Source organism: Fulvia fulva, chromosome 10 (genome assembly GCF_020509005.1).
Source record: "Fulvia fulva chromosome 10, complete sequence".
In the NCBI taxonomy this organism is placed as follows: domain Eukaryota; kingdom Fungi; phylum Ascomycota; class Dothideomycetes; order Mycosphaerellales; family Mycosphaerellaceae; genus Fulvia; species Fulvia fulva.
The window spans coordinates 3,829,910-3,846,649 of record NC_063021.1 but is presented as its reverse complement, the minus strand read 5'-3'; the positions used below and the strand labels follow the sequence as shown (position 1 = coordinate 3,846,649).

Sequence of the window (16,740 nt, the reverse complement as noted above, 5' to 3'; positions counted from 1 at the left end):
GAGTAATGGCGCGAACAAAAGAGATATGTGAAAGTCCGAACGCCAGGCAGGGAAGAAGATGAGTCGACGAAGGGCACCAGCTGCTCGCAGCACTCGAACTGTATTAGATAGCCAGAACGATGGCTTAGACGGCCCAAATACCAACAAAAGACGGATCGACTTCACATGCCGAGCCATGCAGGTACATGAGCTGGAGGATCTGGGGCCAGGCAGGATGGCTCTATCTCACGAGGAAGGAAGCCGTGCTCTGCTTAGGTCTATAGCGAGACCCGGTCATGGCTAGTCGTGTGTGGTGACTGGTAGTCGGCCTCCAAGTTAGCGTGCGTGACTGCATGACAGAAGCATGGTATGAAAACGGAAAGAATTGACGTTTGGTCCGGGACGAATGACAGGACGAGTACGAGTGCGAGGACTCATGCTAGGCATCGATGGATATGCAGGGACGGGCACCGGACAGTTGCTATGATGAGCGCCAGGCATCGAGCTTAGAAGATCGTCTTGGTAGTTGTCGATGAAAGAGCCATGAAGAATGTCTATTGCGAAGTTAGGGTCTAGTTCGGGTCGGCCGTGAGCATGCGACCAGGTGTTCGCATTGGCCGAGACTGACATGGTTAGCGTGCTCGGAAGGGAACAAAATAAAAGCAGGCTGAATTTAGGATTTCTTTAAGCCTCTTCTGGAGGCTGCAAGCCTGAAACTGGTCACATCTTGCGGCCGAAGGCCCGAAGTGGCTATTTGGATACAGAAGCCACGAAGGAAGGTGCCTGGCATCTTACAGATGCAGTGCCACAACCTATTAGCGGATTGAGTGGCAGGGCGAGGCCATTCGCAGAACGTTCTGGTTGGCGGTACGACTTGAAGAATAGTAGAGTCCTGAAAAGTGTTGGTCGCATCGGAATTCGTTTCCGGCTTGACAGTACGAGCGCACGACGTCTTCCAAATGTGAAGAGTCATGTGCGACTGTGAGGCCTCGCGACGATGTTGTGTTCTAGCGCTCGAGCAGCAGCACAGCCTCCTTGATGACTTCCGGCGTCGCGGCAGGTGATCGACCGCTCTTGAACAACGGCGAGAGGTCGATCGAATCGACGGCTATTGTTTCGTATCGGGATGGCTGCGAGGCTGGTCGTGGAGATCTGCCATGGCTGTATCCGGAACGTGATGTGAGGACAAGAAGAGAGAGCAATTCGGAGAGAGCGAGATCGTGAGAGGCCTGATCCTTCAGCGTCGGCAGCCTCCGACCAATCAAACCCCGCAAGCGGGACTTCGTCCGCGTTTCCGCCACACCTTGTTCGGCGTCTCCATGACAGGCACGTGGATCACTCATGGATCTTGTAGATCATGCTAAAAATCACGCACATGATCTGCCGAGGCGCCAGATGTACCGTATGGTGCATTGGAATGTACTTTGTGAGATGTCCAATGATGCTGAGGTGCCATACAAACTCGCACAACGGCGTTCGGCAGGCGGCCTCTTCCTTCGCTAAGAACGATACATCGTAACCTCCTAGCCAACAGCACCAACTCCAAGCGCCTGGACATGACTGTTTCCGTCTAACATGCGGCTGATCAGATATCTTCGTCTCCCATGTCTTCATCGTCCTCGCCAGATTCGATGAACACGAGCCTAGTGCCCTCCGCGGCAGTCTGCCAGACCTGCAGGGAAAGGTTAGCATTGTTCGGTCGATCATGGTGGACCTCTTAGAATGACTTACATCAATACTGGCGTACTCGTCAACAGCGGCCTCGAGCTGTTGCGCCGTGAAGCCCTTGGCCAGGACTCGCTCGCGGACTCGTCGCATGTCAAGCTCACCACGGCCCTCACCTGTCGCAGCCGCACCGCTTTCTCGCATGCCGCGAATGAGGTTGAAGATCTTCGTGCTTGCTGACTGGTCGCCTCTCCTGTCCTTGTTGTCGTCGTACAAGCTAGCTTTGCTGACCTCGACCAGTCTCAGTGCCTCATCGACATCATCCGTGATCACCTCATCAGCGAATCGGAGACGTGCCAGCGCTTGCGAAAGACGTAAAATACCGAGTAACGTTCTTGGCGAGGTGTAGGTGAAAGTCTTCTTGCCGGCCTCATCGCGCTTCTGTTGTTGTCGTAACCGCACGTAGGCACCTACGAGGTAGTCGGAGACTTGCTTCGGTACTACTGGGCGGAAGGAACGTGCGCGAGCAACCCACTGTCGCACCTCGTTTGGCGAAAAGATCAGGCCGCCTCCTTGTGGTTCGGGGTGAGCATTGTGTATGTGCACGTGAGTGACGTGGCGTGCTAGCTCCTCGTCTGCGTCTCGTGACGGCGTGTCGAGTAGTAGGAAGAGTACGTCGAATCGAGATAACAGTGCGGCGGGCAGGTTGATGTTCTCTACTGGAGAAATGCGAGGGTTGTAGCGGCCGTACAGAGGATTGGCGGCGGCCAAGATTGACGTTCGGGCGTTGAGTGTGGTGGTGATTCCTGCCTTCGAAATCGAAATCGTCTGCTGTTCCATGACTTCGTGGATGGCCGTTCGATCGCTGTCGTCCATCTTGTCGAATTCATCGATACAGCATGTGCCGTTATCAGCCAACACAAGGGCTCCACCTTCCAGTACCATCTCGTCTGTCACGGGGTCGCGCATGACAGCGGCAGTCAGACCGACACCACTGCTACCACGTCCAGTAGTGTATACGCCGCGAGGAGCAACCTTCGTGATGTACTTGAGAAGCTGAGACTTGGCAACACCAGGATCACCCATCAAGCAGACGTTGATGTCGCCACGAATGCGCATACCATCGCCCATCTCCTTTGTGACACCGCCAATGAGTTGCAGAAGGAGCGCCTTCTTCACGTCTGCGTGACCGAAGATCTCTGGTGCAATCGATCGACTCAGATATTCGTACAGCTGTCCAGAACGTTCGAGTTCTGTCATTCTGCGAATTGTGGTGGGTGCCAGTACCATATCGTCATACGCCTTCTTGTGCTGGTGTACGTATTGTGCCTCGAGGTAGGTGTCTGTGAGAAGACCGGCTTTGATGGCCTGGAAACCAGTATAAGGAGTGGGCAGAAAGATTCCAGCAATGTCCACGACATCGCCTGGGTTCACCTGCCGGACCAGCTCGCCATGGCAGTGGATCGTCAGTTGACGAGGTATGTGGCCCACTGGCACCTGATCGGCCATTTCCTGGATCTTGATCTCCTGGAATGGCAAGAACTTGGAAGCCCTCGTTGACAGGAAAAGCTGGCCCTTTGCGTTGTTCTTCTGGCAGTCGTCTGATGTACACTCGACCAGCGGTGTAAACTGCTTTGTGGTGACTGGCTGGAAGATCTCATGACCGCAACGATCGCAAGAGTATGCATTGACCTGCACGGATGGCTTGACATCTGACACCCTGGTCGCGATACCACGGGTTGTGATCAGGTGCCCAAGATGCTCACCGCGGATTTGCCGTACTGCCAATGCTTTTGCACCTTTCTCGCTGCTCGATCCAGATGGTGTTACCGGCTTGAAGTTGAGCGTATATCGTCGCGTCAGCTCTGGTGGGAAGATAGACTCCGGCAGTTCTCCTTCAATTTGACCTTCCTGCTGCTGCAGCACAGTCTCATTGCGTTTCGACCGCTGGCTCATGATGATATCGAGCACATCGTCTTTGAAATTGATCTCCCGAGTTGGACGCGGCATGACAGAATCTGCTGCGCGCGAAAGTATCTCAATGTAATGTTGCGCGTTCTTCTCAATTGAAGACACCAATTTGAGCGCCGAAACACTCTCTTCATCCAGACTTCGCTCATACTCGTTCAGGTCGTCCAAGTCAACCAGTACTTGGCTGGACTTCCGATCTGCCACGTCTTGCAGTATGTTCATGTACTTCAGCTTCGACTTTGTTCTACTCCTGGTTCGCGCGCCATCGTCCGCATCGTCCATAAAGTCATATTTGTCACTCGTACCGTCGCCGTCCAGATTCAAGTCGCCTAACGCATCTTCGGTTTCTGTTGAGGATGATTTGAAGTTCTGCAGGAAGTCCTTGAACGCGGTTGTTTGCTCCTCATAATTGACGATGCTTTTATAGGTAAGGAGACTCATCGCGCGGTGCCGGCGCTGCCAATGCGCTCGAGATGATGTGTAGTGCTAGCTGTATTCGTATTGAAAGGTGTGGTCGCGGCGGAGGTATGGGGCAGGCTGGCAGGCTGTCTTTAGAGGTATCGCGAGGTGGAAGAGGTGGATGGCTGGCAGGAATCGACAGAACGCGTCGCTACGCGCCTTTCTCGTGATCCTTGCTCGCTGCGGTTCGGCCCGCCACTAGCCTCTGCCAGTCGGTACATAAATTTTTTCTCCTCGCGACGAACAGTGAACCTCCTTAACGCAAAGTGACTTCAAGTCACGGACCCCACAATCGAAAAGCATTTTCGCATAGAGAGCCCGCCGTGTTCATCACGGTGCGAGGCTCCATGACATCGGAAACCGTCAGTGTATGTGGAGAGCGACTTCAGAGGATCTTGGGTGCCGTGGGCTTTTCTTCACCATGGAGTTCGGGGCAATGATCAACTGTACAGACACAAAGCAGCCGAGGTATGCTTGCAGGTGTAGGCAAGGCGAGATGTCGCTGGAGCGTGTCTGCGAGTAGTGCAGGATTTGAAGTGCTCGTCGATGGCAGTCTTGTCGGAGTATATCGCTGAGATGCTATTGATGCGACATGACCATCGTGTACCGCACAGCTAAAGCTTACTACACAGGAGCCGAAGATATGAGCTATGGGCTGACATCTTACGCCTGTGTTGACAGGATCGTAGTGCATGACTTTGCCCTAGGTGTCCAGACCAGTCCTGTAACTCAAATTATCGAACTCAGTAGACCACTTCTTGATCTGCCACAGATCGCCACCCTTCGCAACCTCAATGATCCCAATGCCTCTAACAACCTGCTCTCCAACCTTCGCCTCCCAGGTCTGGACCAGTGTGTCGCCACCTGGCACAATCAAGCCCACCGTCTTGACATCGACGAAGTCGAGAGTCTTGCCAATCAGATCAATCGTACCCTGCTTTGAAGCAGATCCAACACCGTCGTCCAGCTGGAACATATCAGCTGCGCCGCCATGCTGTAACGCAAATGTGAGAAACAGACCGATCGGCCCTTGAGTGCGAGATACGAATTGGAGTGCACACGAAACTCATCTGCAAAGATTCTCTCGGCCGTCTTCCGCCAGTCACCAAGATCCGAGCCGGAGTGGTCTCTGATGCCGTTGAAGCGATCTGTCAACGTCTTCGCATCAGCTTCTGAGATAGAGGTCGAGGTAGAAGTGGCGGCGCGGGGGCAATTTCCTGGGTGTTCGAGTCCAGACGCCATATCTGCGGGAAGACAATACAGAGAGTGAGTATGTCGTGAGCTTAGCTTGCGACTATATACTGAGCTCAAGTGCGGAGCACACAGTACATCGTGTTCAGCAGCTGCTGTGACTGGTACTCCCGACAGCTACAGCATTTCACCAGAGCAGGCACCGTCGTCTATCGTTGCAGCTTCCTACTGGAGGTCGCAGCATTGGCGAATCTGCATCTGCTGTCCCCCAGCACTGCCAGCCATACATATTCGGGAGCAGAGCAGGCAAGTATAGTACTTGGCACCCTCAAGTGTGGTTGCACAGCATGCTCAACTTGAGGGGTGCATAACATACAGAACGCTGACAGGGTCTAAAAAGCTGTCCGCTGCTGACTATGTATACGCATACAGCGTCTTCGAGCAGCCGAGTTACATTTTAGATCCCGGCGGACCGATCATCCTGGCAAAATCCAGGTATAGAGCCAATAAGCCAACATCGATCTGGCGGCAGCTAAAAGCGCGATGAAGACGCTGTAGTCATGTCGAGCTTGCGTCCTCTGACTCTTAGTCCTCCGTGAAACTTCGTCCCTGGGCGATACTTCCTCGGGCCGAAGGTGCACACCCCAGCTGACGATACAAAGATATCCCTCTGACAACTCACCGCCAAATAGCTCCCGCTAGTCTCGATCTGAAGACTAAGAAAACATTGGCCACAACCCTTGACGATTTCCATTTCACAGACGACAAAAAGTTTCGACCAACCACAACTTTGAACTGAGATCGCGCCCGTCTCTTGAACACCTACAGAACTGCAAAGGGATTCGCAACAGCAGGGCAAAGAGTGTCCCAGCCTTCGAAATGGAAATGGCAAGTTAGAGCTGGTTCCGGGCTGCCTCGGTTATGCCGCGACCACCTCTGATGATATGTATTCTCCTTCCGACGAGACAGAATCGATGCCGGCGAAGGCACGCTCCAACCTACGAAATACCCCCATGGCTGTTGTCTGAGCAACTACCCCGGCAAATTCCCAAGACACCCGGAGGAAGGAAGGAATAGGCGAACACCGACTATTTCGAGTGCTTGCAGAAGAAATAACCCGGAAGACTGGAACATGTCTTGACGCCGGCACAGAAAGCTTGAGCCATGAGAAGCACTTTCGCCAGGGAGGAGCCTGCAAGGCTGAGACTATCCCTGTGAAGTTTGGTCCACAAGAATTACTTTCCATTTTTAGCCTCCAAACAAGGGCTTAAGCTGCATAGCCTTCACAAATTTGCCTGTGCAAGCTATGCAGCGACAGACCAGACCACTCAGACTCTGTCGTTGTTAAGCAACGTTCAAAAGTTGGACAGGGCCTCTGCACCGCCTTTGACCGACAAAAGGTGCGAAGGGCTACGAGCAAGTCACCAGGTTCCGCACGTGGTCCGACTTACAGTGTTTATATATATTTGCGGACCGCGGTCAAGCACCCCCCCGAAGCTCATCCACTACCGCCTTACAAGGGCACAGAGTAGTATAGCAACCCAACTGCGAAGCGAACACATCGGCCTCCAGGGGTACCTGTCATGGAGGAAGGTTCCAGAATACACGAATACCGGCTGCCCCTGCGGCTATCACTCCCAGAATGTACGGCACGCACTCCTCGTCTGTCCGAGGTGGTCGCCAGGAAGGGGGGAGTGGATGGCAAAGGCGAGGAATCGGACGATTGGGGCACTTCTTAACAACGTTGAGGACTTACGGCGCATTACGAACTGGATACTAGAGAAGGGCTGGCTGGAACAGTATCGCCTGGTAGGAGCAGTGCAGGAAGACACGCGTCATACGGACCAAAGCGCCCACCTCCACCAAAAAACAACACCACATCTTCAATCGTGTTTTCTTTATCCAATATCAGGCCCATTGCAACCAGCAAATTTATATACGTATCTGGATACATCACTGAACAAATTGTCGTGCTTGGATTGGCTATATGTGGTGTTTTTGTCGCATGCTACCGTCGCAAACTTTTCACCTGTTTCTTGGATTGGAGAAGCTACTGCAAGATGACCAAACACCTTTCCAACACCTCAAAAGAATCAGATTGTAGGAGCCTATCACTACTGCAGACTTAAGGGCATCAAGTGCTCGCAAAGAGACCTTGTCAAGACCTTCAAACCGCTCTTCGCACCCACAAGGCATCAGGTGCGCAATGCTCTGGACACTGCAGGCTCAAGACAGCCATATCACCCGAGAGATTGGAGAATATCATATTCAGCAGGGGTCAGAAGAACGCAGTAGATACACATTGTGACTATAGACGCAGCAGAACGAAGAACAAGGTGGTGTGGATGTGAATAGAGAGATAGAACAACACCTTCAGAAATGAACATAATCCCACCAGTTGTTTTGGGCGGTTTGGTCAGTGTGGAGCGTGGAAGAGAGGACACGGCGCAGCGCGACGAGACCGGCCGGGAGCGGGGGCTAACGGGGTAGTGACATGGACTACGCACGTTCAGAGGGAAAGCTAATCTAGACAAGGAGAAGTCGGGGGCGGGAAGGGTTTTCACCTATTCGGGTTTCCCTTTGTACATAATAATAGATATATACCTGCATAGGCCGAACAGGGTCCTAGAACAGGGGAATGACAAATCTATCTATCTATATATTTGCGGACAAATCATCAGCATATCCTCTTCCATCCGATCGCTCCGCCCAACATTCGACAATTCTCAACATGAAGCTCTTCATACTGACCTTCATCTGGCTACTTACCGCATCCGAAGTAATAGCAGCAGCCAAAAAACTACCTGGCTGCGACAAAGATCCTTGCAAAGTGAAGGAGAAGTCTGGAAAGTATAAATTGAAGATTGGTGCTAAATGCTCGGCGACATGTGTAAGAAACAGTGCTATCACGACCTTTGGGCGTTGTACTGATGAAACACAGGACGGGAAGTTGACGAGGGGAGGAACGTGTGAGAATGTGCAGGGTAATCACCTTTGCTGTTTTGGTCTTTGCGGTTGATGAATGTCAGCTGTGGCATCAGAACGGGGATTGCGCGAACGATTTTGGATGGAGACAGTGTGAGAAGAGTATGCTAAGCGATGGGATCAATAGGTACTTCGCTTGTACCCAGATCTGCCTCAATTCTTCTATGTCCGAGGCATCGAGGCCACATGTGTTCAACCCGCCGGCCTTTTTCTTGTTCATGTCATTGCCATAACCTTATCTGCTTTTGAACGTACTGATACGGCCTGCCCCTCTGCTTGTCAACCACCTTGCTAAGCTCGACCGTCCCTCGGCCTGTCAACCACGTTGCTTAGCTCGACAGTGCTGTGTAAGGCTACAACGCAAGGAAGCCGTCTTTTGTCTAGTACTCAACGCTATGAAGCCCACCCGACCCATCACCAGGACACGACCTCTTCTTGGCAAAATCACGTCCAGAGCTCATCCAATCGTAGATCTCTCCGAGCGTGGGAAAGGTCTTCTTCTCTTGCACCGAGTGGTTTCTGTCGCATGTGCTGTGCACACTGAGGTGCACACCCGGAGTATATCGAGACCACTGAATCCTCCGCCACGAGTCCTCGAAGCCGCTGTGGAGCACGCCACCAGCATAGCCTAGGTCTTGACTATCCTTCGAAGGTCTGAGAGTCACGATGCCGCAAGTCTTCGCGCGATACTTTTGCAGACGTGCCATCCCTCTACCGACGGCCAAGGTGGGCTCGCTAGAGTCGACTTTGTAGTAGAGATACAAGGAGCCGTCACGGCCGTATCTTCTGGACTCCCAGCACCGGTCATAGTCACTGTAGTGAGTAATCATGGAGGTGCCGGGAGCTGTCTTGAAGTTGAGAAGGTTGTCGAATGGGTGAACGGGCTGGCAGAGATTGTCGAAGACGACGCAACCAGCACGGATGCGCGATGAGCCGACGATCATGTCTCGAAAAGCCCTACAGGCTCGCTGTGTCTTGAGTACGTCCTTTGTGGGTAGCTTTTCGAGGATCATCTCAGCGAGCTCGTGAATACCGAAGACTCGAGCTACAGCACTCGAGACGGTGCTATAAGATGTTAGCACATGCGCAACGCTCGTGACAGCCTATCGCGAATGACCTCTCCTCCACCGCGGTGGCATCTAGTGCAGACGCTTCGCTGGGGGAAGTCATGTTGCTAGTCAGGGAATAGTGGTGGAGCCGTGGTTGCAACGTGATGTTGCAAGCGCCTTGAGAATAATGAAGTCTCGGTTGTAGAAGGATTGCGTGGACCAGAAATAGTGCTGCCGTGAGGGCCGGTGACGGCAACGGACCACCTCAGGGATGGAGGGCTCGGCAGCCCACGTGCGTCAGTGAGTGCTTCGCTGCGCTCTAACTCAGATGCCTTCAACATTTCATACAACCTTCTACACATAGCCTTACCATACCCTGAGGTCTGCTCGTGCTATCATAACTGTCGGTGGAGAAGCTAAACGTGTTGAGCTTCAATTTATGCAAGCAAAGGTGTTACGGAACAAGACTCGAGTAGGAGAAGGAATCGGTACACGTTCGGTCGATTTTCATCGTTTATACACTGTCTCATGCTTCGTTTGACCCTGCAGTTGATCGGAGGAACACTTTCTAGCGTGCTACAAGAGATCTACAGAGGATCAATCTTGCGGCTTCACGAGTAAGTTGTTGCGGAATGAAGCTGTACGTAGTATCTGAGTCCCTCTCCATTCCAACCTTGAGCTGTCCGTTGCCTCCCCCTAAGGCTGCTAACGTTACCACGCCTACCGATCGAGAGCAAAATGTGTCCATCAGCCGTTCTCTCAAGTAATCATTAGCAGCAGATAAGTTGTCCAACGTAACACCGTTCTTTGGCGCATGCACTGTATCTCATGCCGGTCCAATGCCACCATAGTCGGCGTTTCGCACTCCAAGACAGCCTGCCCCTCATACAGCCAGTCGAAGATCTGGCCCAGCGTAGCGTCACCAGGTAAGACCGTGTCCTCGACAACGGTATGGCCCTCCGTGCACTTGCTGTGTAGAGTGATCTTCACCGACTGAACACACCGCGAGTACCTCACGTCTCGCCACAGCTCGAGCGTGTCGCTGGTCGCAAAGTCACCACTCGGTGTTAGAAACCGTAGGCGCGGCTTGATCGTGACGCAACGAAAGTTCTTCTCGCGCTCTTTGTAGAGCATAGCAAGGCCGGCACCGAAGTGTGTAGAAGGCAGTGCTCCGATCTCCTTGTTGTACCTCAAATGTAGTCTTGAGCCGCGTCCGGTGAGGGAAGCGCCCTGATCGAGGTAGCGGGCTGGCTCGATAGTGGCGCCAGGACTATAGGCTGTGTCAAATTCGAGGAGCTTCTTGAAAGGGCGTGAGACGGAGTACGTCAAATACGAACTGGTTGGTGCGGAGGCGGCGAGAGTCGATAGTCACCTCTCGGAACACCCTCGAGACGCGTTGGGCTCTGAGCAGGGTACCGAAGAGGAGATTGAAAAGGATCATCTCGACAAGCTCTTATGTGCCAAAGACTTGTGCGATTGGACTAGACATAGTGCTATAAGGTATTAGTACTTGAGCGAGTCTAGAGTTGTCCTATAGAGACATACTTCTCCTCCGATGCCGTGACTTGTTGGGCAAAGCCCTCGCTGTTGGTAGTCATGTTGCTGGTGATCGTGTAGTAGTCATTTACAAGTCGCGATAGAAGAGTAAAGACAACGAGAAGAATTTCGGTCTTGATCGCGGACTGCGGGCCGCCCGAGAGCGGCAATCTCGGCAACGCATGTGCGTGAGGTGAATGAGCCAATCTGCCCTATTCCGCAACCTGCAACTCACAGAACAGCTTTCAGGCCCTAGATTACGGCTGTTCTGTATATATTCTGACTGCTTGAAAGTGTAGATATTTCATTAGCTTCTTCAGCATGGTCTAAGAGCTGAGAAATCTGGTGACGACACTGTCTTGTACAGCAGCAGGCTACTTTTTGTGTAGACCTCTTTCGCTTGCTGCTCAGGCAATGATCACAGCAAAAAAAGACGTATGCTTTTACGATTCTTTGTGTAAGACACAATATGCATAAGTGCCGCTTAAGCGCTATACTGCTTACTAGCTCCAGCCCATACATCGGGAGCTAGACGCTCATCGCACTGCTCCTGCTGATTGACAGAATGCCTGTGCTACTTACATGCAGGGTCTTCACTCGTCGCTGACGATGCATATGCTGTAGCCTGTAGCGCGGATCCCAGCATTCTCGCCCACAACCATAATCCTAGAGGCATGTGGATGCAGGACGCTACTCGTAGTACGTCCAATGCACTCCACGGTGGTTCTCGCCACCTGGACACGTCTTGTCAATCGCCATCCCACGGCCTCGACTCATCCACTCGAAAGTCTCGCCAAGGGTGACCGCAGCATCGAACATCTTCCACTCTTCCACGGCATGTCCCTTACTGCAGCTACTGATGACCCTGAGCTGCACAGCACGACCTGCGTCCATCCACTGTATCTCCTTCCAGAGCTCTGGTGTGATGTCATGCGCGCTTGCGCCTCCACCCAGACTTGTCGTGTTGATAGTCTGGCAGCGTGAAGATCGGTTGCGGTCTTCATTGAGGCCTGCATACATCCTATCGCGGTGCGAAGGCTGAGCCGGTATGACCCTGTAGAACCGGTGAGCTACCTCCGTACCCGGCGCAGTACGAGTGCATGTTCCGCCTAGGTCGACATAGCGACAGCCTTTGTCGGCACCGGCGATGGCAGGAGTGAGGTCGAAATCCAGGAGGCCCTTGAAGGGTCCCACTGGCGTGAATCCTTTAGTGAGCACGAAATGGCCTCGACGTACGCGCTGTGACTCGACGAAGACCTCCCGAGTTGTCTGGCAGATGCGTTGGCATTGGAGGAGAGATGCCAGATCGAGTCGCTCGAGGATCATCTCCGCGAGCTCGTAGATATTGAAGACTTCTTCAGCTGTGTCTTTTGATGCGCTGCTCGAGGTTAGTATACATACACTTGCATTTCAACATCAGGGATCACCTACCATTTCCCGCTCTCGAGGCGACTGGAGCTTATATTCACCACCGTCATGATCTCGTCCTTTGCGTAGAAGACCGATCGCTTGTCTTGTGGAGACATGTCACTGACGAAATTGATTCGGTGTACTTGCACAGATGTGGAAGCAGTCAGTAGTCCGAGGAGGGTTGTTCGTACCTCGATTGCATGCAGGGCTCGCTCGGGCCACACGCTCCCGTCATGCACGTGCGTACGTGAATGATCAACACTGCCACAAAGCTGTTCACCTTAACAAGTTTCAACCAAGCATCCAACGAGCAGCCACGTGTCTTAATGCCCCAGCATCTAGCACGATACCTGTGTAGCACCTAGGCTTCTGGGCTAAGTAGATAGTACCGAAAGCTTACGGCCAGGAAAACAGCGAAAGAGAGACGTCAAACCGGCAAAGGCGATGCATGCATATCATTGTAGAGTCCGATGCACCGAGAGTTCGACATCTTGGCCTCAGCTAGCGTTAGCACTTGTATGCCAGCCCGCCCTTAATACCTTCGCTGTCAATCGCTACCTGTCCCACAGCTTCTGCTCTTTACTCTGTGCTTGATGTAATTCGTCTAGGGCACCTTCAACTTCCCCTCTGCGATCTGACTTATCTAATTATATGTCTCTCCTACCGTTACGTCTCCTAGAAACCTCCTCTTGCAATCTACGTAACAACCTCCGATGCAGTTGCCTTTTGAACTGACCTCTACAGCCGTGACATGACGCGACCAGATCACATCGCGCCAGAGCTCAACGCCTCCACGCTGTGTAACACCGGTATCAAAGAAATCTGCTGCACGCAGCATGTCCACGCCGTGTTAGACGTGACGTGTTTGTTCTCAGCTTTGGACCCATTCTACTCAGGGGGGTTGTTCTTTTTGCCATGCTTAGGACCTGTCTATCGAAGGCCCGTACGTCGAGTCCCCTATACCCGAGTGAAGAGATCGGCTTCATGGTATCGTCTTTCATCATTCTACATTCCTCATACCGTTACACTTCTCGTCAAACTGTGTTATACCACCTCCTCATCACCGTCCCCTTCACGACTTCGCCATCCTCTCCTCATCCTCAGCTAGTCAATCAACCAAAATCTTCCCCTCAAGCTCACCATAATGCTCAAAGAAGCTATCGAACAAATTAACACCATGCTCCACATCATGCGCACCACTTGTCTCACGAATCGAATGCATGGCCAGCTGTGGGTTCCCAACATCGATCGTCCTCGCACCAAGCGCAGCAGAGAGCATAGGCCCGATCGTGCTTCCACACCTCGAATCGTTGCGCACCACGAAGAGCTGCAGTGGCACACCGCGGTCTTTGCTCTTGGCTTCTGGTAGCTGCCATGATGTGGGCTTGGCTCTCCGCGCAGCTTCCTGGAGAAGTACGATACCGGGTGAGTTCGTGGCGTAGCGCACGTTGGCGTTGATCTTGATGACGGTGCCCTCATTCATGTGTGGTTTGTGTTCTGGTTCGTACTTGCCGCCATAGTTGGGGTTGACGGAATGTGCCATGTCTGCACTCACGAGGAAGCTTGTTGATAGAGTTTGTTCGTATGCCGTGGTGTTGTCTACGTCTCCGCTAACTTTCTCGTAGCTCTTTTCGCTGTCGTCGTGGTTGGCGGGGAGGCATGATAGGCGGCGGATGACGGAAGGGAGCATGTTGCTGTCTGCGCCTTGAGCGGACTGCGAGCCAATCTCTTCGTGGTCGAAGCAGGCGATCAGGCGGATTGTGGGGTCGTTCTTGAGCGCTGAGGGCGAGGCGACGGACTGGATGAGACCTTCGACGGCGCAATAGGTCATGCCCAAGTTGTCAAGACGTGCAGAGAAGATGAACTCGTCGTTGATGCCGCCGATGCAGGAAGGCTGTGTGTCGTAGAGCACCATCTCGAAGTCAAGCACATCATCGACCTGTACACCGGCCTCTTGAGCGATCAAATCGATCAGATATGGATGGTGTCGCTGTGTGGCAGTCTTCAACGGCTCGAATCCAGCCTCCTTCTCCTTCTCGCCCTCGTCCTTCTTGATCTGCTCCGCCGTCTTGCCCTGTCTGTTCAGCTCCGCCGAGACCAGGCCTGTGATGGGGAAGAGCTGGTTCTCCTTGTTGAACTCAAACGGCTCATACCCTCCGAAGTGTACTGCCAAGTTGGGGATCCTGCAGACTGGCTTGCTGATCCGCACCAGCTTCTGCTCGATTGTGCCGTCCTTGCCCTTGACCATCACTCTGCCTGCTGCGCCTAGATCACGATCGAACCAAGTGTGCCACATTCCACCTCCATAGGTCTCGACACCGATCTGGAGGAAGCCATCTGCTGAGCGCTTCGAGACAGGCTTGATCCGTAGGCAAGGCGAGTCTGTGTGTGCGCCGACCATGGATACTGGGTTGCCTGGCTTCCATGCGCTGCCAATGGCGAAGGCGACGATTGTGCTGGCATTTCGGGTGAGGCAGTACTTGCCGCCGGGTTGAAGGGTGCTGTTCCATGAGTCTCGCTCCTACATACCAGTATAAGCAACAGTCCATCACGGTCATCTTACCGTATTGGCCTACCTTGATCGGCTTGAAGCCCGCCTTCTCAAGACGGAGCTTAGCTGATCGCACGGCATGGAAAGCTGCACCACATCAGCCACTGCAGCATTATAACGTCTCACTGGGGCGACATACGAGTCGGAGAGGCATTCAGGAATTGCACAAAGTCCTCTGGTCGCTTGGTCGAAGCTCGGTTGGCCATGCTGGAGAACTGCTTGCGTGCTGTTATAGGGAAATGGTGGATGGTGGCGAGGGTTGATACAGAGGCACCTCTGGACTTGGAGCAGGTGCCGATATATGCGCTAAAGGCTGGCATGAGACACAAAGGTGTCGTGTAAGGCCGAAGCGTTGATTGTGGTGGTAGATGTTCGTCTACCATGATATGTGTATGGGCATCTTTAGCCGAGGCGGTGCAAGGTTGCTTGTGGAGCCGAGAGGGCAAGCTCCAACGACATCAACATCGACCAATGTTACACTCACTGCACATGGCATACTCTCCTTCTCAGATGGAGACGGTGTACTAATAAAGCTCACCATGATCACCTCATAACATCGCTCTACTCACACCACCTCCCCTCCCTCCACAATGTCCCTCCTCCGCCGCCTCTTCCACTCCCCCTCCCTCCCAAACACCGGCTCCCTCGCCCGCGACCTCCTCGCCAGCGAACGCACCTTCCTGGCCTGGGCCCGCACAGGCCTCGGCTTCATCGCACTCGGCGTGGCCCTCGAAAAAGTCGAAGCGTTCGCCGCCATCTCCCCCACCCTGCTGCACCTTGAACACAGCAGGACCAAGCTGGCAGCAGGGGTTTTGGTGGGGAGTGGAAGTCTTTGTGTCGCGCATGGGACGACGAGGTACTTTGCTGTGACGAGGGCGCTGGAGAGGGGAGTGTTTAGGCCGAATGTGGCGGGCGTGACGATGATGGCGGCGGCGACGATGGGGATTGCGTTTGCGGGGACGATGTTGGTTTTGGAGAATGAGGGTGGGAGGAATAAGAGGAAGGATGCGGGAACGCAGACGGGGTGAGGATGATGTGGAACGTGACTATGGGTGTCTCATCAGGATGGATGGACCCTCTGTTGCCTGGAAGATCGTGAGGATTGCATGTCTTTCCGATTGACGACCTATGGGGACTGCCTCGCATGATGCATCATCAACTGGACCAAGCGGCGCAAACGCTCGGCCAAATCGCCTCAGTGACAATCGACAATCGCCGAGCTTGGTGACCGCGGCGATGCGAAGCTAAAACTGCACGTTATGGCTCATCATGCTCAGCATGTATCGCACGAACTTAGGAATCCACCAGCTCCAACGTCCTGCTATCTCTTGATCTTCCTCGAGCTCTGCCTCCTGGGAATGAACACTGGGCTGGTAATGTGTGGCCTCGAGGCACGCATCATCCCAATCGCCTTCCAGCTCGTCCTGGAACAATTCGTCGATTTCCACTTGAAGAGCTGCATTCCGAGCGTCGAGTTCGGCAAGCTCTGCGCGCTGCGCCTCTAGTCGAGCAGCAGATGCCGCCTCGAAGGCCACGTCGAAGTATGCCTGCTTTGCATACAGTCGCGCTACGAGAGCAACATAATCGAGCCTATCATCGTCATCTTCTTCCTCTTCCTCTTCTCGCGCCTCAGGCTCGAACAACTTGTTGCGACACTCCGGGCATGTGGCCGAGTCCTCGAGCCGTTGCGTCAGGCACTCGCGGCAGAATGTGTGGTCGCAAGCCGTCTTGACCGGCGCGTGGATGTCCTGCAAAACGTCAACCGTTGAACTATGTGCGGCGCTCTTCATGGACGTGCCTCGTAGCATATGGAGCACTCCTCGGCGACGAGCTGCGCAAGGAGTTGATCCTTGGAAGGTAGTGCCATCGCGACAGTATAGTGGTCGCGATGAGCGAGATGTTTGTTTGATGGCCAGAGAAAGACTGGCTTCTCTGGTGCTGCGG

At 53.4% G+C, this 16,740-nt stretch overlaps 8 protein-coding genes across 8 annotated transcripts; 2 read left to right on the top strand and 6 right to left on the bottom strand.

Moving 5' to 3' along the window:
• Positions 1 to 1,564: 1,564 nt before the first annotated feature.
• CLAFUR5_12450 (DNA replication licensing factor MCM7) lies at positions 1,565 to 4,056 on the bottom strand (the record flags this gene model as incomplete). The annotated part of the gene is made up of 2 exons (XM_047911598.1): positions 1,565 to 1,651; positions 1,711 to 4,056. 2 exons carry the CDS (start codon positions 4,054 to 4,056, stop codon positions 1,565 to 1,567), a joined length of 2,433 nt encoding a protein of 810 aa, XP_047766980.1.
• Positions 4,057 to 4,777: 721 nt separating this feature from the next.
• Positions 4,778 to 5,316, bottom strand: CLAFUR5_12449 (uncharacterized protein; the record flags this gene model as incomplete). The annotated part of the gene is made up of 2 exons (XM_047911597.1): positions 4,778 to 5,041; positions 5,095 to 5,316. The coding sequence occupies 2 exons, from the start codon at positions 5,314 to 5,316 to the stop codon at positions 4,778 to 4,780; spliced, it is 486 nt and encodes a 161-aa protein (XP_047766902.1).
• A 2,680-nt stretch (positions 5,317 to 7,996) lies between these two features.
• On the top strand, positions 7,997 to 8,284 carry CLAFUR5_12448 (Avr2; the record flags this gene model as incomplete). Its single annotated transcript, XM_047911596.1, has 2 exons — positions 7,997 to 8,155; positions 8,207 to 8,284. The coding sequence occupies 2 exons, from the start codon at positions 7,997 to 7,999 to the stop codon at positions 8,282 to 8,284; spliced, it is 237 nt and encodes a 78-aa protein (XP_047766903.1).
• Positions 8,285 to 8,630: 346 nt separating this feature from the next.
• CLAFUR5_12447 (uncharacterized protein) lies at positions 8,631 to 9,420 on the bottom strand (the record flags this gene model as incomplete). Its single annotated transcript, XM_047911595.1, has 2 exons — positions 8,631 to 9,315; positions 9,368 to 9,420. 2 exons carry the CDS (start codon positions 9,418 to 9,420, stop codon positions 8,631 to 8,633), a joined length of 738 nt encoding a protein of 245 aa, XP_047767232.1.
• Positions 9,421 to 11,525: 2,105 nt separating this feature from the next.
• CLAFUR5_20283 (uncharacterized protein) lies at positions 11,526 to 12,361 on the bottom strand (the record flags this gene model as incomplete). The annotated part of the gene is made up of 2 exons (XM_059463119.1): positions 11,526 to 12,213; positions 12,267 to 12,361. 2 exons carry the CDS (start codon positions 12,359 to 12,361, stop codon positions 11,526 to 11,528), a joined length of 783 nt encoding a protein of 260 aa, XP_059319142.1.
• Positions 12,362 to 13,353: 992 nt separating this feature from the next.
• On the bottom strand, positions 13,354 to 15,116 carry CLAFUR5_12446 (Aspartyl aminopeptidase; the record flags this gene model as incomplete). Its single annotated transcript, XM_047911594.1, has 3 exons — positions 13,354 to 14,766; positions 14,822 to 14,883; positions 14,936 to 15,116. 3 exons carry the CDS (start codon positions 15,114 to 15,116, stop codon positions 13,354 to 13,356), a joined length of 1,656 nt encoding a protein of 551 aa, XP_047767233.1.
• Positions 15,117 to 15,386: 270 nt separating this feature from the next.
• CLAFUR5_12445 (uncharacterized protein) lies at positions 15,387 to 15,824 on the top strand (the record flags this gene model as incomplete). The annotated part of the gene is made up of 1 exon (XM_047911593.1): positions 15,387 to 15,824. The coding sequence occupies one exon, from the start codon at positions 15,387 to 15,389 to the stop codon at positions 15,822 to 15,824; it is 438 nt and encodes a 145-aa protein (XP_047767231.1).
• Positions 15,825 to 16,040: 216 nt separating this feature from the next.
• CLAFUR5_12444 (uncharacterized protein) lies at positions 16,041 to 16,586 on the bottom strand (the record flags this gene model as incomplete). Its single annotated transcript, XM_047911592.1, has 1 exon — positions 16,041 to 16,586. The coding sequence occupies one exon, from the start codon at positions 16,584 to 16,586 to the stop codon at positions 16,041 to 16,043; it is 546 nt and encodes a 181-aa protein (XP_047767428.1).
• Between the last annotated feature and the right edge of the window lie 154 nt (positions 16,587 to 16,740).